Source organism: Drosophila persimilis, unplaced genomic scaffold (assembly GCF_003286085.1).
Source record: "Drosophila persimilis strain 14011-0111.01,24,50 unplaced genomic scaffold, DperRS2 tig00000606-arrow-arrow-pilon, whole genome shotgun sequence".
Taxonomy (NCBI): Eukaryota; Metazoa; Arthropoda; class Insecta; order Diptera; family Drosophilidae; genus Drosophila; species Drosophila persimilis.
Window position 1 is genome coordinate 621,035 of NW_020825324.1, and position 20,378 is coordinate 641,412.

General features: G+C 48.0%; 4 protein-coding genes across 5 annotated transcripts; 2 read left to right on the plus strand and 2 right to left on the minus strand.

Moving 5' to 3' along the window:
• The first annotated feature begins 91 nt into the window (after positions 1–91).
• LOC6597256 (RNA cytidine acetyltransferase) lies at positions 92–3,495 on the plus strand. 2 transcript variants are annotated; one of them, XM_002022414.2, is made up of 5 exons: positions 92–307; positions 376–823; positions 883–2,167; positions 2,231–3,200; positions 3,268–3,495. In XM_002022414.2, exons 1-5 carry the CDS (start codon positions 105–107, stop codon positions 3,389–3,391), a joined length of 3,030 nt encoding a protein of 1,009 aa, XP_002022450.2. In that variant the 5' UTR covers positions 92–104; the 3' UTR covers positions 3,392–3,495. The 2 variants fall into 2 exon arrangements, with proteins under 2 accessions (XP_002022450.2, XP_026846547.1); XM_026990746.1 differs by having other exon boundaries at positions 2,231–3,204; positions 3,268–3,316.
• LOC6597258 (ribosome biogenesis protein NOP53) lies at positions 3,370–5,109 on the minus strand. Its single transcript, XM_002022416.2, has 4 exons — positions 4,982–5,109; positions 4,756–4,929; positions 3,966–4,703; positions 3,370–3,899 (listed from the first exon to the last, which is right to left on the minus strand). Exons 1-4 carry the CDS (start codon positions 5,107–5,109, stop codon positions 3,500–3,502), a joined length of 1,440 nt encoding a protein of 479 aa, XP_002022452.1. The 3' UTR covers positions 3,370–3,499.
• A 920-nt stretch (positions 5,110–6,029) lies between these two features.
• On the plus strand, positions 6,030–8,123 carry LOC6597259. Its single transcript, XM_002022417.2, has 3 exons — positions 6,030–6,328; positions 6,537–7,067; positions 7,123–8,123. The coding sequence occupies exons 2-3, from the start codon at positions 6,601–6,603 to the stop codon at positions 7,928–7,930; spliced, it is 1,275 nt and encodes a 424-aa protein (XP_002022453.1). The 5' UTR covers positions 6,030–6,328; positions 6,537–6,600; the 3' UTR covers positions 7,931–8,123.
• A 523-nt stretch (positions 8,124–8,646) lies between these two features.
• On the minus strand, positions 8,647–12,050 carry LOC6597260 (chitooligosaccharidolytic beta-N-acetylglucosaminidase). The gene is made up of 3 exons (XM_026990747.1): positions 11,794–12,050; positions 9,008–10,545; positions 8,647–8,949 (listed from the first exon to the last, which is right to left on the minus strand). The coding sequence occupies exons 1-3, from the start codon at positions 11,925–11,927 to the stop codon at positions 8,768–8,770; spliced, it is 1,854 nt and encodes a 617-aa protein (XP_026846548.1). The 5' UTR covers positions 11,928–12,050; the 3' UTR covers positions 8,647–8,767.
• Between the last annotated feature and the right edge of the window lie 8,328 nt (positions 12,051–20,378).

Here is a 20,378-nt window from a genome sequence, read left to right on the forward strand (position 1 = left end):
GCGTATCGAGACTAGAGCGCACACGTGCATTTTGAACTTCTGCGGCTCTCGCAGATAATTCCTTTATTTATTAGATTTAGAGATTAGTACAAGAGTTAGCCAAGATGGTCAAGAAGAAAATTGACAATCGCATACGCGTGATGATTGAGAATGGCGTCAAGCTGGGCCATCGGACCATGTTCATCATCATTGGCGACAAGGCGCGCGACCAAGTGCCCATACTCTACGATATCCTCACCAAGTCCACGGTGAAGGCGCGCCCCACAGTGCTGTGGTGCTACAAGAATAAAGACGAGGCCATATCCAAGTGAGTGGGCGATCAGTTATTCTCTGGCAAATGCCCAACTTTCACGTAATTCCCTTCATTTCCTTCAGCCATGGCAAAAAGCGGGCCAAGAAGATTGCCGTGGGCAAGGTGGACGTGAATGAGGCGGATTTGTTCGATTCCTTCCGTGTTGCCACCACCATCCATGGACGTTACTACTCGGAGACACATGCGGTCCTTGGCCGCACATATGGTGTGTGCGTGCTGCAGGACTTTGAGGCTCTGACACCGAACCTGCTGGCTCGCACAGTGGAAACCGTCGAGGGTGGCGGGCTTATCATTCTGCTGCTGAAGACCCTACAGTCGCTGAAGCAGCTCTACACGATGAGCATGGATGTGCACAAGCGATTCCGCACCGAGGCACATCAGACAGTCACCTGCCGCTTCAACGAGCGTCTGATCCTGTCGTTGGCCGACTGCAAGCGCTGTCTGGTTGTCAACGATGACCTGACAGTGCTCCCCCTCAGCTCAAAGACTATCAATGTGGACCCAGTTAACGTAAGAACCGATTCGATCAGTGGTTGTGTGGTAATATCATTCCAGTGATTTTATTATAGCCTGCAGGAGCGGGGCGCTCTGAGAACGAGAGCAGCCTAAAGGATCTGAAGGAGAGCCTGATGAATGTACAGCCGGCGGGGGCCTTGGTTAACCTCTGCAAGACCTACGACCAGGCCAATGCCGTGGCCCAGTTCATTGAGGCGCTGGTGGACAAGCAGCTGAAGCCGCCCATGTCTCTGACAGCGGCACGTGGTCGCGGCAAATCGGCCGCCCTGGGTCTCTCGATAGCCGCGGCCGTGGCCTTTGGCTATGTGAATGTTTACGTGACCTCGCCGCATCCCGAGAATCTGATCACGTTGTTCGAGTTTGTGCTGAAGGGATTCGATGCGCTCGAGTATCAGGAGCATGCGGACTACACCATAATCCGGTCGACAAATGCCGACTACAAGAAGGCCATCATCCGGATCAATATTACGAGGAGCAGCCGGCAGACCATCCAGTATATAGCGCCCAGCGACACGCATCTGCTGAATGCCGCCGATCTGCTGCTGATCGACGAGGCGGCCGCCATTCCGCTGCCACTGGTAAAGAAGATGATCGGCCCCTATCTGGTGTTCATGGCCAGCACCATCAATGGCTACGAGGGCACAGGACGCTCCCTCAGCCTGAAGCTCATCTCGCAGCTGCAGAAGGAGAACAATGCCCGGCCGCCGCTGAAGCTGGATGAATCGATTCGGTACCAGGAGAACGACGACATCGAGCGCTGGCTGATCAATCTGCTCTGTCTGGATGCCAGCACTGTGCCGTCCATCAGCTCCGGCTGCCCGACACCCGATGTTTGCGAGCTGTACTACATTGATCGCGACGCTCTCTTCTCCTACCACAAGGCAGCCGAGTCGTTCCTGCATCGCCTCGTCTCCATCTACGTTTCCTCCCACTACAAGAACACTCCCAACGACCTCCAGATGATGAGCGACGCCCCAGCGCATCATTTATTCTGTCTGCTGGGTCCCGTCCAGCGTCTCGATCAGCTTCCCGAAATCCTCGTCGTCATCCAGGTGTCGCTGGAAGGACAGATCTCCTCGAAGAGCATAAGCGAATCGTTGGGACGCGGCAAGAAGGCCGCCGGCGACCTCATACCCTGGAATATTGCCGAGCAGTATGGAGATGTGGACTTTCCCAAGCTCTGCGGCGTTAGGATTGTGCGCGTGGCCACACATCCCAATTACCAGAGGATGGGCTATGGCAAGCGGGCGATTCAGCTGCTCAAGGACTACTATGCCGGACGGCACACAAACCTGGACCTGGATAGACCCACTGCCTCCAAGGATGGTGGCCAAAATGGTGAGAATTCTACCCTCCGCAAAAGTACTCCCGAAAAAACTTTTCATTCCGCATCCCCCGCAGGCATAGAAGAGGTGGAGGAGGAGCAACTGAGTCTCCTGAAAGAGCAGATCCGGCCGAGGAAAAACATTCCCACACTCCTGCAACGCCTGCACGAGCGCACACCGGAGCCTGTGGACTACATTGGCACCTCGTATGGCCTGACGCCGGAGCTGCTAAAGTTCTGGAAGAGCGCCGGCTTTGTGCCCGTGTACCTCAGCCAGAAGGCTAACGAACTAACCGCCGAGCACAGCTGCATCATGCTGCACACGCCCGCAACTACTCCGTGGTTGGGGCTCTACTACCAGGACTTTAGGCGGCGTGTCCTCAAGTTGATGGGAAAGACGTTCCGAGAGTTTGAGACGAAACTCTGCCTGGCACTACTCAAGAACAAGTCCGCGGCGGAGTCTGGGAGCAGCAGCAAACCCCTGGACAAGAACACACTGGACGTGTTCTTTTTGCCGCACGACCTGGAACGCCTCGAGAGCTACGCGCGCCAGCAGTCCGAGTTCCGGCTGATCCTCGACCTCCTCACAGACATCGCCCAGCTGTATTTCCAGGGCCGGTTCGAGTCCCTGCAGCTGGACCTGGTTCAGCAGGGCATTCTCCTGGCATTGGGTGTGCAAGGCAAGACGGTGGACACCCTCGGGCAGGAGCTGAATATGCCGGGCAACCAGCTGCTGGCCAAGTTCTTTGATGCCATGAAGAAGTGCAATCAGTGCTTCCGCTCCATCATCGAGCAGCACATCGAGGGCGGCATGCTGCAGGAGGCGGATCTGCCGCGCGGCGAGGACCTCCAGCCGATCAGCCTCTCGCTCGACCAGGAGCTCGACCAGACTGCCCAGAAGCTGAGCAAGCAGCAGCGCAAGGAGCTGAAGCGCCTCAAGGCCGAGCAGCTGGACGAGTTCCTGATCAAGGGCACCGAAGAGGACTGGTCCAAGGCCCTGCAAACGAACGGCAGTGGCGGCGGCAGCGGTCTCATCTCCGTCAAGAGGTAGGTGCGCGTGCATCAGCATTCCCCTCATTTCAATGGCCATCTCATTCATCTCTCTTTTACCCAGTGGACACCTGAGAAGCGGTCCCATCGAGCCGATCGAGGATAGGGAGCTGGCCGGACCGCAGGCCAAGAAGAAAAAGAAGAGCAATATGAAACAGAAACGCAGTCTGGGCAAGTCCTTGATCTAGGAGGATTCACCCTAAGTGTGGGTGGATTTTAATTTCTGTAGAAAATTAATTACATTTTTGTTAAACGAGGAAAAAAAACCGAATATATATAATCGAAGATTTAAGGCCTTATATTTGAATGGTATCCTGGGTCTGCTTGGCCGCCTTGGCGGCGGCACGACGACGATCGGCCAGATCTTGGTAGCTGGTTCCGGGATCCTTGTGCGAGTTGCGCTCGAAACGCTTCACCTTGGCCTTCTTGCGGGTGACGGCCACCGTTGTGGGCAGCATGTTGTTCTTCTGCAGCAGATGGAAGCGGTCCTTCAGCAGATTGCTCTCCGGTTTCACGTTGCGCAGATTGCCGGCCAGATCCTCGGGCATATTGACATCCACATCGGGCTCCTCGAACTTGTGCCGCCCCAGGCGCTTCGGCTCGAACTTCTTCTTCTCCGCCCGCTGCTTGCGACGCTTCTTCAGGTCGTTCAGGTCCTCGGCCTCGTCATCCAGTTCATGGCGAATCGATTTGATGCTTAAAGTGGAGTGGAGTCCAAATTGAGTAACAGATAAGGCGAAAGGATGGGGGGAGATGGCTTACCGGATCAGATCGGCTGTCTGTTGCTTGAGCTTTTTTTTGAGCTCCGTTTTGCGCTGCAGCTCCTTCTGCTTGAGCTCCTTGCGGCGGGCCTGTTTGCTCTTCTTTGAATCTCGCTCCACGGCGGCATTGATTGTACGATAGGCCTTATCCGACGAATCGTTTGGGTCATCCTCCTCCTGCTCGGATTCCTCCTCTTTCGCATCCGCATCTTCATCCATTCCCTCGCTCAGCTCCATCAGGCGGCGCTCGTCGCGCTGCTCGGGTGTGACTTTGCTGAACATACTGGTGGTGACGCGCTTCAAATGCTGCTCCTTCTTGATGATGCCCTCCTCACGCTCCACGACCTCCGACAACAACTGCTTGTGCGCCTCCAGTGCTGGATTGTAGCTCATGCCGGGATGTGGAGGGACAAACTTCTTGCCCTTGATGGTCTTGTGGTGCATACTGGCGTGAGTCTTGACCAACTTTTTACCCACGTTGCCGGCTATGTGGAGGGCCAGATCGCGGCTGATCCAACCCTTTTCGTCTTTCAGGCCCGGAATCTTGTCACGAAAGTCCACATCCTGCCAAATGTCGTTGTCAAAGTTGGTCTTCTTGCTCTTCTTGTCGGCCAGGCGCTGCTCCATCTTTACATAGTACTGGCCCCGATCGCTGTTGGCCTGTCGATGGCGCGGCTTGGTGGGATTACACACCTCCATTTCGATATTGCGTCCGTTCTTCTTTTGCTTCACATGATTGCTGAAAGAACGCACTTGCATTTGGAGGATCAATACAAAGGTGCACCACCTACCGCTTGACAATGGGATCCTGCACTTTGGATGTGTTCTCCATGGGTTGGAATGTGCGCATGGGCTTCTTGGCATTCAGCTTCCGCTTCTGCTTGATGCTCAGCACAGTGGGCTTCGCCTTCAGCGGCGTGGAGTCCAGCACGAATAGATCCTCATCCTGCTTTTCTGTGAACGTGCTGTGTGGAAAAAGTTAAGAAAACTCCAAGATTCGGGGCAGCAAGAACCCACCCAATGCGCTCCTCCTGGCGCTGATCCTCAAGGAACTGCTCTACATCTTGAATGTCTGTCTTGCGCCAGGCGGATTTGTTCTTCTTCGAAATGCGCTTCTTTTTCGTTCCAGGCTCCATGGCAGTCATGGTAAAAGATGTTTAAAAACGAAAACAAATTGAAGTGCCAGAGCGGCACACGTGCAATGAATATGGGGATAGGGAGCAGTGTGACCGCGGATTTATCGTTGAAATATACCGTCCGACCCTCAGAAATATACCGTAAATATACTGACGAATTCAAGTTCTATTATACATATTCCTCGATTTTGATATTCCGTGGAATATTATTAGCTAGATAGAACATTTAGCCATGCCCACATAATTTTATCCAATTAATTAACCTATTTTCTAATTGACTGGTTTATTTTAAACACTTGCTTTTATTGCATTTTGCGTAAAAAGGTTTTACCGAAAATGGTCAAACAAAAAAACGAAAGAGGATAGTCGTTCCTATTTTTCAATTTTGATATTCCGTCGAATATTATTAGCTAGATAAATCATTTTGCCATGCCCACATAATTTTATAGTATTTATGAATCCATTTTTACTTAACTGGCTTATTCTAAATACTTGCTTTGATTGGATTTCTATATTCCGTTGAAAATAAAATTTAATAGGATGAAATTGATGGTATCAGCTCGATAGTGCCCTCGGCATTGATGGGCAATAACAACTGCTTTTCACAGCTAAAAAATTCAAAAATGGGTAAGCAACAGCACGATTTGCAAGCTAAATGAAACATATATTATTGATTTGAGCACCAAACAATAATATAATAATAATATTTTGCGAGGAGAGCAACAGTTGCTATAAAGAGCTAAAAATTTATATTAAATAAACATGTATACTTAAAAAATCTTGATATGGTATGGTACATAATTGAAATAGCTGAAAAATACATCAGCAACAGGGTAAACAAACTCAACTTATAAGCAGTGAATCTTTGCAGTATGTACAATAAATATATGCAATCGTACAATAACGAAGTTAAATTAAATAGCTAAATAGCTGAAAGTAACTCTGGCATGTAGCTAACGAACTGCATCTCTATACCATACCCAACAAGTGTCAGTTGAACAAAAATTTGCATCAAAGTGCGTAATTTTGTGGGTGCGTTTCCATTCAGCCGTATCAAATTTTGGGCTCAATTTAAAAGCCACTCGCTCAGGCAGTCCACAGAAGCAAGTCGCACTCCGTTAGAAGCAAAAGGGCGAGCAATAAATACGGAATTCCGAATAAAAGCGCTCCATACAACACAGAAGCAGCGCGAGAGCAACAACCAGCAGCAGCCGCTGAATAAAAGCCGGTAAGTTAACGCCGCGCCGCCGCTCCGCCAGCGTTCACAATGGCTGATGACAGAGGCAGCGCTGCGAGTGTACATCGGGAACTACTGACGTGTCCAAACACAAACCCAGCCAGAATAGGCGTCGCTGCCGAAGATGTTTTTCACTGATTAAAGCTGAATGTCAAGTGCTGTCCGCTTATCAATTGAATATTATCTCATTTTTGAGCAGATTGTTTGCTACAAATACCAGATAAAGATCCCCGAGCGGAAACACTAACCCATCAGCCGGCAAGATGAGCTCAACTGTGAAATTGGGAGACATTTCCGCCAAGTTCTCGGAGGCGACGCTGGACGAGATCTTCCAGAAGGCGGGTGGCACCAAGTACACCTCGTACAAGTTCGGTCCCAGCGGCAAGAAGGGCGATGCCTACTTGAGCCGCGTCTTTCGCATCACCATCTTTGGCGTTAAGGCAGGCCAAGATGGCAAGGATGTGGAGCTGGAGGTGAATACCATCGTCAAGGCCATGCCGGACAATCTGCACAGGCGTCGTCTGTTCCGGTCTGTGATATTCTTCCGGAACGAGATCCATTTCTACACGAAGGTCATTCCAGCCATTGAGGCCTTCCAGGAAGCCAGGCAGCCCAAACCGAATAATCCCTTTGTGGAGTACGCCAAGTGCTATGCCTCCTTGTGCGATGGCATCAATGATTTCATTGTTCTGGAGGATGTGGGACAACGCGGCTATAAAGCCCCTGTTCGGTGAGTCTCATCCATTCCAGCAGCCTAAAGCGATGACTGAAACAATCTCTCGCAGCCAGGACTACATTGCTCTGCCGGATGCCCTGCTCACGATGCGCGCTCTGGGGCGCTACCATGGCGTGGCCCTGGCCTTCAATGCCTTGGACCCGAAGAACTTCGAGAAGGCCGCCTCGGCTTTGGAAGAGACCTACTACGGGGAGCACACCCGCGAGTGGTACACCGGCTTCTTGGGGCTGGCCGAGAACGTCGCCAAGGATGCCATTGCCAAGACCTATCCCAACACCAAGTACGAGACGATTGGCAACAACTTCCTGCAGCCGTCGCTCTTCGACGATTTGATAGACCTCGTGTCCACGCGCTCGAAGCTGAGCGTGTTCGGGCACGGCGACTGCTGGACGCCCAACTTCCTCACCAGCTACGGGGATAAGGGCCAGCCGCTGAGCATTATCATCATCGATTTCCAGCTAGCACGCTGCTCCTCACTGGCCCTCGACCTAAGCTTCTTCATCTACTCGTGCACCAGCCAGGAGCTGCGCGAGAAGCACTATGAGGAACTGCTGCGTGCATACCTGGACAGTGCCCAGAGCCTGATCACCGATCTGGGCGGCAATGCCGAGTCGATCATCTCATGGGATTCGCTAAAGGCGGAGCTTGTTCAGTTTGGTCGCTTCGGCTGCGGCATGGGAATTGAATCGCTGCCCATGACCATGATGGAGGACGAAGAGGTCGCCGATCTGGATGCCATCAAGGAGAATGCCATTCTCACCGACATCTGGAACATTACGCCCTTCAAGGAGCCCGCCAAGCAGCAGCGTCTGGCCGACATCTTCAAGCACGCCATCGACCAGAACTACATCAAATAGAGTGCCTCGATTGTAAGGAGCACCAAAAAGATCAAAGGCAGTGGAGGACAATGAAAAAGGGCCCCCAGTATTATTGACTACATATTCTACCCAACATCATATCGCACATCGTATATCCTATCTAATATAATGTAATTTTTTACGAATTTTACGAAATAGAGTGTCCCATTATATGGACTATAGTGTAATTGCATGTGGAAGTCATGTTGTAGAATATTTTAAAGAATATTTTACTTTTACAGCGGGTCTCTCTCGATTGATCACTGATATGGTTGATGCTGTTTCGGACAATACGACAATAATCTCTTGGGATAATCCTATTTTCGGATTATTCGGATAATTTTCAGAACAATGAAGTTGCAACATGAAACCTTTGATATCCCAAGCTTTTAAGACCAGCATCAGCATTGGCCGAAACGCAGAAATATATATAATACCTAAGTCCTGGGCAGAAGATCGGAAAGGAAATTCGAAGAGGAGAGTTTAAAGATGAAACCAAAAAAATGGATATGGAAAACATTGGATTCAATTTAAAACAACCCTCCAAATGTTTAAGAATGGATAAATATTAAAATCAGCATATAACGCCAACGAGGGGCCCCTCCGTATGACGCGTGAAACACCAAGATTGGGTACAGATACGAGGAAATTAAGATCTAATGCATCCCATATCGAGTATTGTGATTCCTCTTCGAACAATCAGTCAAAAACTTCGATTCTTGTTAGATAATAATGAATTTTGTTGTTGTATGGATAATTAACGATGGAGATAACATAACTGATAGTAGACTGAAAACATATATACACAGTGCTGTTCGGCCATGTCCGGACCTCTGTCTAGAGACACCTCCCCTCATGTAGGACACACCACCGTGGGATGACGGCGTCCGCATGGATGCCACGTGCCAGGAGGCGCTCTCGATAGCGATAGAAGCGGCGCTGGGCGACCAGAGCCGAGGACTTTGGATTCGACCAGAGGCGTTCGGCGGCCGCACCAGCTCGTGGCCAGATGCGGGACTCTAAAGGATCGAATAAATGAATGATCTGAGGGGGGATTCGCTAAGGGCATGCACTTACCCAAGGAGTTGTGATCGACAAACTCGCTCCACATGCACACCTCGCCGCCGAGGACCTGGTTCCCGTGATTGCCCATCGGCATGCCGCTGGCGTAGACTGTGCGCCAGTTGTAGTAGCTGGTGCTGCCCCAGAAGCCGTGGTCCAGATACCAGGCGTTCTTGGTGGAAACAATCAGGCGGTAGCCGCGTTGCAGCAGGTCCCGGTTGAGGGGGTCCTGGGAGTCGACCCACGTCTGGATGATGAACCGCTCCTTGGGCAGGAAGGTCTCAATGTATTTCGGAACGGTCAGGTGGCTGGACCAGAGGATCACTGGCTTGGGCTCTTTGATGTTGGGATACATGCGCTCGTTGATGTCGTCCCAGGCGTTCAGATTCCGCTGATGGAACTGCGACCACAGCCGGAGGAAGCTCTGCTCGCTGAGATCGTAGCCCTGGGCCCGCATCTTCGTCACGATCTCCTCCGTGTTGTTCCAGCACGGGAGAAACACCTCGTCGCCGCCCATGTGCACGGTCTCCTCTGGTGCCCCCATCTCGGCCACATCCTCGAGGATCTCCTTCAGCACCGCGTACATGTGATCGTTCAGGGGGTTCAGCTGACCGCACGGCGGCTGCACGCAGAAGCGCCGCCAGGGCGACTGATTCAGGCACACGGACATGTTACCCAGGCCCGCCGCCGGGCCCCACTGCCACCCGTTGCCCGCGTGCGAGGGCCCATCGATCTCAATGAGGATGCGGATGCCCCGGAGGCGGGCATACTTCACCAGATTGACGGAATCCGTGCGGGAGTAGGTCTGCGAGGCGGAGTAGGCGCCGTAGCGCTGCATCTCCGGCACACGGGTGATCTCAAGCGGGAAGCTGTGCGTGTCCACCACATGCCAATGGAGGACGTTCATCTTGGAGGCGGCCATGGCGTCGAGGGTGCTGCGCAGATACCGCAGCGGTATGAAGTTGCGCGAGGTGTCCAGGAGCACGCCGCGATGCGGGAAGGCGGGACGATCGGAGATGCGGGCGGCGCTAACGAGGAGCAGGCCGTTGGTCACGCTCCCCGCCACCAGGTTGCTGAGCGTCTCGAAGGAGTGCCTCGCTCCGTACACTGTCGCCGCCTGGATGTCCACGAAGGTGGCCGTCTCCGTGGTGCGGAGCACCATCGAGTAGCTCTCGTCCGTGCGCCAATCAAGGACGAGGCTGTCACTGCTCACAGTGGCCCGCACGAGGATCTGCTTGCTGCTGGCCAATGTGCAGTTGCGGGTGCACTCCTTGAGCAGATTGCTCACAAACAGGCGGTTCGTCTCGCGCAGGAACTGCGTGGTCACCTCGCTGGGGGCCACCACATGGAAGCGCACCTTCCACGGATCAAAGTGCACCCGCTCGTGCGACAGGCTGCACTCCTCCCCCGTCGGCATCGGCCAGATGGATCCATACTTGCCGCACGACAGCCGGCAGTCCCTTTGGCTCTCGAATCGCTCCTCCAGATACTGCGCCCCATCCTCCATATCATCCTCGGACGTACAGATGTCCGTTTGGCTGCAGAGCCACTTTCTGAAATATGGAAATATGTTTATGTACTCTCGGGCGGAAGACTCCAGCGATAAGTTTATCAAATTCTTCTTCGATGCGGTTCCGTTCCACTCGAAAGACCCACAAAGATTGCAGAGGATCTACTCGTATAATCGTATATTTGCCTATTATGGAACATTTTTTACTAAATTTTGTTGTATTGTATCTGTAATTTGTAACAGCTTTATGGCTTTTGCGGTTCGATAATGATTCGTGGTAGTGCCGCCCAAAGACCCATCAAAATATACAAAACAAATATCAACTTTTAAAGGGGATCTTTTCAGTAAGCTCTTAAGTTAAGGGAACCATAGTTTTATTTATCTTGCATTTAAGTTCGTTTGAGAATGAATTGTTCCCTTTGTTCAAGCTTAGCGGAACTTTTTGAAACCGTCTTTCAAGGTCAGGAATTCTCTATGCCATGGAATGAATATGATATATGAAATATTTATTGCATAGGATCATTAGATCTTCACTATTGCACACGAGAAAAACTGGAAAGCTGTCTGAAAAAACCACTTTTTCTCCATGGCCTGGGTTTCAATTTCACTTGATCAAAATTGGGTTAAAAGTGGATTTTGGATTGCACTTTTAATTGCTTTTGCGGTTTTAGAAAGAAGGGAACACACCGGCTGCCGCTGCCGATCGCTTCGACGCTGTCCTCGTACTGCGCCGGCGCTGCGCTAAGGGCTAGGCAAATGCAGACAGCCAGCGTCGCTGTCGGCGTCGGCGTCGGCGTCGAGCAGTAACAAAGGTTGTGGCCGCTGAACCGCATCTTCGTTTTTAACTGTTTTAACGGTTTATACACCATATGCATCAAAGCGAGATAATGACAGCCAAACCATACAAATATGTATATCAAATGATTTAATAATAAGCCCAGAAATCTTAAATTCTTTTACCCTTATCTCCGTTTGGGTTTGTAGGTTTGACCCAAAAAGGACATAAACAATGTCTTTTTATCCTTTTGTTTGCATAGAGACTTCAGAACTTAAAGAACAAAAAAAACCACAAACTTTTGTATAATTGATTTAAATTTCACTTTCATGTATTCCGAAATAATTCACTTTAGATCGTCACTTTTGCACAAGAGAAAAGCTGGAAAGCTGTCTGGAAAAACCACTTTTCCTCCGAGGTCTTGGTTTCAATTTCACTTCAGCGACATTAGGTTTGATGTGGATTTTGGAGTGCACTTTTAATCGATTTATGGGGATATGGGAAAAGAGAACACACCTGCTGCCACTGCCGATCGCCTCGGCGCTGTCGTCGCCCTGCGACGGTCCTGCGCCAAGTGCTAAGCAAACGCAGAGTGCCAGCGCCGCTGTCGCCGTCGAGCAGGGATAACGGTTGTGGCCGCTGAACCGCATCTTCCTTTCTAACTGTACTCCCTGGCTATGCTGCTCGTTTTATACACAATATGCACCAAAGCGAGATAGTGACAGCCAAAAAAAGCAAAAAAAAACAGAAAAAAAAGTAGGTGAAATTTCACTTGCTGCAGCGACACACTAGGGGGGCCGGCACACAAGCAAATGGGCGCAGAACTGAATGCTGACTGGAAACTGAATTAAAAACGAGCGGGAATGTTGTGAGCCGAGGCTAGGGCCGCGGCTCTACATTTATACCCGATACTCAGTCAGTATGTGTGTGTTGCTATCTCGCTTCCCTCCGTTAGAGGGCGCCCACTGCACGAGGAAGAGTGTGAGAGAGAGAGGGATTGATTAAGCGCGTGGAAGGCGTAGCCACTGCAATTTCATTTGTTCCTTCTGGTTATAATAATGATCCGATCTAAGCCTTGTAGACATGCTCCTTCTCTACGGTTCTGGGTTGTTGGTTTACAGACTTGCCACACACTTTCGTCATTTGTGGGGGCGGGGCGAATTTTTGAATCCTAGTCTCTGAGACAGACAGACAAACACATATGACTAAATCGACTCGGCTATTGATGCTGATCAAGAATGTATATACGTTATGGGGTCGTAAACGCTTCCTTCTAGGTGTTACACACATCCACTTCCACCACAAATAAAATATACCCCAAAACTCTTTGAGTACCGGGTATAAAAATGCTGCAAAGCCGGGCTTATCGGCAGTATTAGCGGCCAGCAAGCAGCACACACTCAAGAGTGTTTGGTGACGGGCATAGTGTGAGCAATGGTGTATGATTGTAGGGGGAGATCTTCACCCATCGAACAAATTCCTTCACTTGGGTGAGTGGGTGGTGCCATGTGACACATGAGAGCGAAAGAGAGAGAGTGATAACAAAAAATACTCGACTCTATTAGCGGCAACGCCTCACCTCGCATAAATACACCCTGCACAAAAGCGTCGCGGTCACTGGGTGAAAGAGAGTTCCTCCAGCAAGCGAGAGTGAGAGATAGCACCAGCGAGGGAGGGCCGACAGCCCACTCGCACTCCCCCACCATCCTGTGTCGCAGGCATACATACGGAAATAATGGAAGGGGAGAGCGACGACACGATAAAATAAAAGAGAAAAGAGAAGAAGACGAACCGAAGCGTGGGCTACCCTTCCTTGCAGATCGATCATTCGCATGAGTGCCTGGCATGCGATAAACTGTAGTTACCATATCAGATTTCGATGTCCATTTCGAATATGGCATGTACAAAAATGAAAACCACAAACCATATCAATTCTTTAGTCGCAAGGCTATTCTTATGAATGTTGCATGGAAGACAAACTATGAATGAAACGTTGTTTTTCTCAGCTTATCGGCGAAGCTTATGGTTGAGTTGAAAGAGCCATGGAGGAGCTTAGTCTACAACTTGTATCACACAAAACTGTTGATCCCCAGCCGGAGATTAAACTAAAATAATAATCATCGATCGATTGTAGAATTTCCCCAACTTGTGATTAAATATAGAAAAATGTGGCTCAACGAAATGCTCACAATGAAATAGTCCCAAATAAGAATAATAATGCTAGGAGAATATTTCTAGAATACCAATTTTATAAAAATATAAATGTACCATAATAAATAAATATAATATTATATATTAAATATGGTAAGCGGCTATCTTCTGTTTGATAACGAATGACGGTTTCGGCGTTGGTATCCAAAACAAAAAGTAAACACCAAGCCGATAATATTATACCAACGTCCCATTGACTCCGTATATTATTTATTACACATAAACGGATACCGAAAGAGTTGAACTTAGAGAGGAAACCCATGGCCTAATGTCCACATATGAGACGATACCGGGGGCTGGAGGCTATAGGCCAAAATATGGGCATTCCGACGAAGGGACATTTCCGAAGGGACTCCAGATCGGGGGCAATGTTGGCGATAACTTTCCTATGACGTTGTTAGAGTCTCTGGGTGGTGTCGAACATACTCCAAATACTGAGGACGTGATGGCCATTATCTTCCAGACAATGCGCTGTGGTCATGTTCCATGTAGCCTCCTTAGTTACATATTTACATACAGTATGACAGGGGGAAGAACCAGTGTGGCCTCATGCTTATTTTCTTTTCCTTCCATTCATATGGCGTGTCAGGAGGACCTCTTCCTAGGAGGACGAAGAGGTGTGGCCGGAGAGGGGCACTCCAGAGAGTGGCGACGCAAGACTCCAGGATTCAGCATAGCTTGGAAGCTGCTAAATAGTATGCAATGATTTCTTCACAGAATCCTGAATGCTTGGACGGGATCGGAGATATGGTGTCTCTGCATCTTTTACCGCGTTTTACCTGCGTTTCCAATTGTGCCTTTGGAACAAATGTTAGCTTACATCTAACATGATCACAGCTTATTGTCCGGGAAGATAATAGACATAAAGAAGACCATGCTGAGCCTTGCCTAAAATGCTCTTAAGATCGTAAATATACTGTCAAACCTACGATAGATATCATTGCTTTCTGATAATTGAAGAGTCTATAGAGCTATTTCGAGGCCTTTGGGGGTATATCTGACATAAGCACTGTACCATACAATACCGTGCATATCATATCGATAAGACCACCGAACAAGTGGAGAGCGAACAAAAAATGGCTCGTTAAAGAAGAAAAACAATTGTGGAATGTGGTGGTCCGTTCTCGTTCGTCTGTTGCTGCGTTTGTGGATGATTATTTTTTTTTTATTTTTATTCGTATTTTATTGTATTCCGGCATTCACAAATCCCATAGCCATAGAACACAAGAACTATAGTTTTATCACTCACAACCCTCTCCCACTCTGTTTTTTGTGTGTGTGTTTTTTTTCGTTTTTATTAATATGTATTATTGTTTGTGGGGGTTCTGTTCTGTTCTGTTCTGTTGGTGTATGAATTCCAATTCCATTTCCAAGCGCGCCTTTTGTGCGCCTTTCAAATGAATTATGCGATAGCGCCGCCTTCGTCCATTGTTGTTGCCCATGAGCATGTGCCCCTCTCTCCCCCATCCCCCATCTCTCTCTCTCTCTCTCTCTATGTGTGTAAAATTATAATAATTAAAAAAAAAAAAAAAAATTACTCATAAGGAAGAGGAGGGAGGACATCATGTCGAGCCATATGGATTTGAGATGGCTGCACACCATCACGATGCACGATAGTTGCCAGATCTCTCATCATTCGTAAGGGGGTTGCATTTGCCATTCACACGGGAATGCGGAACCCATCAAAGGTAAATAAAATCTATAATTCGAGGCACACAGGCCTCCACATCAAGACACCATCAATATATATATAGTGACATATCTAAACATATTAAAACGCAAACTGCAGTGTCGCATATTTAACTATATATATGTATATATATACATGCATTTATGTATTTACATATAGAATATACATATTTGTATCTTATTATTTAATGAATCACTGGTACCATATGTTCGGGTATAAACATATTAACATTTTGTATTTCCTTTCCATTCCGATTCACGCACCCATCTCTAGGCTCCATCGAATGCGATTCCACACACATGCGAACCAAATGAGTTTTGCCCAACTCGGACAGGACTTGGCCACCAGAAGGAGGGGCAGTAGGACCTGCAGAAGTGGCAACATCATGATGAGGCAGACAAACTGCGGCGGCTCCTCCTGTCGCTTCCGGACAATGAGGATGCGAATGTGGAGAGATGCAAAATGCTGGCCCCGTCGCCAATGATTATGATGTTGATTACATCTGCATCTCTGCTCTGCTCTGCTGTGCTCTGCTGTGCTCTGCCCTTGCCCCCTTGCCCGCTGGTCACGTCCGTCAGTCGCCGTGTTCGTGTCCGTGTCCGTGTCCGTGTCCGGGTCCTTCATTCAGGCTTCGTCTGACGGGCATGGACTGAAGGATTCTGCTGCTTGGAACAATGCAAGATTAAAAAACTGTAACAAATTACAAGCAAAACGGCAAATGAATTACACAAAACACACAAAAACGTTGGGCAGGGGCGGAAAAGCAGGGAAAATGCAAACAAAAAAGTTCCAACTGTTGGGCGTGGAGGGCCGCTGACCTCAGTACTGGAAAGGTGCAAGAGGAAGAGGGAGGGACTGCAGCATACATATGCACATATGTGTGGAAACTGCCAACTTGAAGCAAAAGTTAATTAACATTGTGCCAGCGGTGGGGGAGAGAGGAGACCTCTCTTCAAGGTATGGTATCCAGGGATCTCCGAGATCCGAGGACTTATGCTCCTACAGTGATCCCTGCAGGGAAAGGAGAGTAGATTTCATTATAAATTGGTCTTTAGATGGAACTCTTTTGTGTGGAATGAAATCAAAAATTAAGTTTATCCAAATCGCTGAAGCGTGCTTTCTGCTTCTTTATCATCATCCACTGCCACTGCCGCCCCCAACCTTCTTCTCCTTCACATCGCTGTGTGGTGTAGTGTGGTGTGGTGTGCTCCCATTGTGGGCACAGATGGGCACAGGTGGCCCGACGAAGCGTTTAGCCAGGAGGGGGCTGGTCGCACTGATGTCGCACACAGATCGGAAGTGGATGAGTGAGGCACGGGCACGGGCACGGGCACGGCAGGGTCGGTGGTCGGTGGTCGGACGTTGTGTCCCCGGGAACCGTCAAACAATGCAAATTGCATGAATGAATGCCATTTTGCATTTCATTTGAATGACTGACTGCCACCACCATGGCCAGCCAGCATTTTTCCGGTGAACCTGAACCGGTAGCCGAACCGCATTCTGCTCTTTGCTTTCCGCCTGCTTCTACTGCTGCAGCGGGCCTTCGCATTCTGTTTTTCTTTTGATTAAATCAAATGCATAAAATGTTTTCAATTCAATCAGAATACAAGTCGGGAATCGTATGGACACCAGGGGAATATGTACAAAAATGCGGACTGTGGAATACCCCCTTTGGGATTTCCTTCAGGAATACTTCACTGTCCACATTCCACAATGAATCTCCGTACTTTAATAGATAATTGCTCTAAATATACATACAAATAATCGGATGTCAGTAAAATGGTCCATCCCATAGGATTTTCTAGGCCCTATTATCTCTGCGGTTCTATTAGGGACATTATTTTCTCTCTCTGGTTTCCCCTCTCTCAATATACCCATCCGTTTACAGGGAATCAAAACAACCAGTGCAGGAACAACTGTAAAAGCACAAGCGAGCAAGAGAGATAGATAGATATATAGAGAGAAAGAGAGAGAGAATGAGAGACTGAGAGGAAAATAGAATCGAATGTTGAGTCGACCATTCTTGTTGTTGTTGTTGTTGCTGTTGATTTTGTTTGTTTTTTTTTTTTAATTTGTGCAAAGTTTTCCTTCTTTTTTTTACACACATGTGGCATTTCTTCTTTATATACCCTGTGCAGAGGGTCCCTCAACGGAACACGAGGCAAAAATTATTAGGTTGTAGGCCTGGATGCCTAGAGGGCATATCCTCAAGCATAGAAATTGCTAATATATCCACATAATCTTCTTTTAGGTACATTCAAAGGATTCCATTTTGTCACACAGTGTTATTATTCGAAGGATATTTCATTATTTTTCTAATATTCTGGAAATGGATCTACTCGTAACTATGTATACTGCTTATGTAATAAAAGATCATAGAACATTCTCATATTTTCTGAGAGAAGAATATTACCAATCAGCTCTCTATAATCATATACTCTTTCTGCTTGATAAAAAGTGGGATTACTGTGTCATGAAAGGGTATCTAGGCCTTCGTTTCGCTCAAAAAATGGGGTTGCTTCCGTTCCCCCTGTGGCTCTCACCCTTTTTGTTCTGCCGATGCGCACATACATATGTACATGAGTGGGGTGTGTGTGAATCTAGCTTTTTAATTAATTGCACTAACATTGCCCACAGCCACCACAGGCCCCTGTCCCCAGTCCCCAGTCCCCTCCTCCTCTCCCCGTCTTCTGGCTCTACCCTGTCTCTGGTTTTTTTCGCTTTTTGACTTTTGTGTTTTGTTGTTCAGATTTCTGTTTGTTCGGTTTGTTGTTGCTGTTTTGTTTTTGATTTGATAATCCAACAATTTCAATTGTTGTTCAAGTTCAAGGCCCTCTGAATGCTCTTTGATTTCTTTTTATTCTTTTTACGGGTATTTTTCTTGATTTCATTTTGATTTATTTCTTATCGGAGCGGTATGTGTATGGAGGCCGGTAAGAGAACCCCCACTCGATGGAGTGTCTGTGCATCGTTTTCGGATCAATTATCTAATTAGATTTAAGCGAAACGGCAATCGATGGACCCCAGGGATCTGTAACACCCATCTGAGCCATTAGGCAATTAGGTCATTAATAACCAGTTCTGAACGGGTTTATAAGCGGGTTTAAGCCTCTTAAAAGTCAAACGAGATATAGCCATGAGATTCAGAAAAAAGCAAAAGGCTTCGAATACTCCTACGAAGCTGGCTACTCTTGTTCCCGGATGGGATGTGTCTTGTGTCCTTCCATCGGTCTGAACATTATCCAATCAATTATGTTTCGAATTTGCATTCCAAGCTGTCGGAACAATGACTTTGCCCCACAACAAAACACACTCCCACAGAAAGATGCAGAGAGAGAGATAGAGAGAGAGAGAGAGAGAGACACTGATGCACAGACACGACCGAATCCTGATTACATATTATGATTTCATTTTTCTCAAGGAACAACAGCACTGAGAGGAGAAACAGAAACAGAGACCGGGACCGGGACCGGGACCGGGACCGAAATAGGAAACATTGAAACAGACACGGCAAAAAAATAAGTAGAAACGAAACAAAAGCAGATGACAAGCTGCTAGGAAAAGGAGGAAAAGGGGGACCTGCCGGCAGTCCTGGTCTTATACACTGCTAGAAATATGAGGAAAGAAATGGAAATGACATCATTTGAATTGAATGATCCACGTGAATGGCTTCCCTAGTACTTCATTCAAAGATGAGCAACTATCGATCGTATTCATCGCCATTCACCCGTACATTTATACAGGAGCCATACTTAAATATACCTAAAAATACCTTAAAAATACCTTTTATTGTAAAAATAATTCAAAGATGGATCAAATACAATATAAATAAATAGAGCGCTCGGGCTGGAGGGGTTTTTGAGAGCTCTCTTGTGGTTTTTCAACCAAAATTAAGGAGAGTCTGGAGCGACTTTCAAAAGCAAGCCTGAAAAAATCATGCACCAAAAAAAATGTACTATTACTATTTACATTCTCTTGTAAACGTAGAACGAAACGAGTATCAGTGGTAGCTCTTTCATAATTTTTTGATTTAAGGAAAATATATTTGCAAATCATAATTTTCCATTGAAAATGTAACATTTGCTCCCCTTTTTGAGCAGCGGCTTTCCCCATGATTCGAATTGACAGCCAGGAAGGAAGCTTGTGGAGGAATATTCCTGATTCAGTTGTGAATACTCCTCCCCCTTCCCACACACTATCCCTCTATCTCTCTCTCTCTCTGCTTGTCTGTGTCTTTGTCTCTGTCTCTCATTGGAAGGCGCCAACATAATCAGTATAACAAATGAGATCCTTGTCGACAGTTGTTTGCTGCTTTTGTGTCAGTGGCATCATCATCATCATCACAATGCTGTTGCACGGGGGGATGGATGCGGGGGGTCGTGTTGCAGTGGGGTTTTTCGCCTGTCAACATCTCTCTCTCTCGCTGGCTTCTTTCTCTCTGACGTTCTACATTGTTATTGTTATTATTTTTGCTGCCTTTATGCAATGTTTTGATTAATTTTTGCCGCAGCCATCTTACTTCAGCTTCCCCCCAGCTTCCCCCATCCCACCAGAGCTGCCACCCACTATCGCCCCACCACTGAAGGAGGGGCGGGCGCGTGCATTTGCTTGACTGCATTTTCCGAGCCGCCTGCCTGCCTCCCTGCCTGCCTGCTGGAAAATGCTGGCTCGTAGGGCGTTACACGACAGGCATTCCACCGATGTTTCTTTTTGACGACAGGCATTCCATCTAAGCATCGGTATATCGGTATAAAATTTATTATATAGGCTACAATAAATCATAATATTAGATAAGCATGTACATATGTATATACTGACTGAGGAACTTTCCTACTCAATAAAATTACGCTCAAAAAAGCATACAATAAATTGTCCCTTAAAAGTCGTCCTAATACTTGAGTTCGTCACTGTACACAGGCGAATGGCAGGCATTCCACAGATGCTTCACTAGAAGACAGGTGTATCTAGCTCTCGGTTCCATCGGGAAGAGACAAGCCCCGTACACACGAACAATACACCGCTGCAAATAGTGTGAATGGCAAACAAAAGTCGACGGTGGAATGCCCATCGTGTAGTCATCGCGTGCAGCAACAATGGAAATGTGGTGCTGATGATGGGTGGTTGTTGGTGGTTGGTGCTCTGAGGTGGTGGTGGTGTAGGCGTGGCTGTTTTGTTTAGTAGTTTTACGGCCTCAACTCGC

Excerpts from the sequence above, each read along its gene's own strand:
- LOC6597256 (XM_002022414.2), top strand. The coding sequence starts at position 105 with ATGGTCAAGAAGAAAATTGACAATCGCATACGCGTGATGATTGAGAAT. Across the intron at positions 308-375 it reads AAAGACGAGGCCATATCCAA|CCATGGCAAAAAGCGGGCCA; the intron begins GTGAGTGGGCGA and ends CATTTCCTTCAG. Across the intron at positions 2,168-2,230 it reads CAAGGATGGTGGCCAAAATG|GCATAGAAGAGGTGGAGGAG; the intron begins GTGAGAATTCTA and ends CATCCCCCGCAG.
- LOC6597258 (XM_002022416.2), bottom strand. The coding sequence starts at position 5,109 with ATGACTGCCATGGAGCCTGGAACGAAAAAGAAGCGCATTTCGAAGAAG. Across the intron at positions 4,704-4,755 it reads CAGGATCCCATTGTCAAGCG|CAATCATGTGAAGCAAAAGA; the intron begins GTAGGTGGTGCA and ends GCGTTCTTTCAG. Across the intron at positions 3,900-3,965 it reads CAGACAGCCGATCTGATCCG|CATCAAATCGATTCGCCATG; the intron begins GTAAGCCATCTC and ends CTCCACTTTAAG.
- LOC6597259 (XM_002022417.2), top strand. The coding sequence starts at position 6,601 with ATGAGCTCAACTGTGAAATTGGGAGACATTTCCGCCAAGTTCTCGGAG. Across the intron at positions 7,068-7,122 it reads GGCTATAAAGCCCCTGTTCG|CCAGGACTACATTGCTCTGC; the intron begins GTGAGTCTCATC and ends AATCTCTCGCAG.
- LOC6597260 (XM_026990747.1), bottom strand. The coding sequence starts at position 11,927 with ATGCGGTTCAGCGGCCACAACCGTTATCCCTGCTCGACGGCGACAGCG. Across the intron at positions 10,546-11,793 it reads GCGATCGGCAGTGGCAGCAG|AAAGTGGCTCTGCAGCCAAA; the intron begins GTGTGTTCTCTT and ends TCCATATTTCAG. Across the intron at positions 8,950-9,007 it reads TGTCGATCACAACTCCTTGG|AGTCCCGCATCTGGCCACGA; the intron begins GTAAGTGCATGC and ends TCGATCCTTTAG.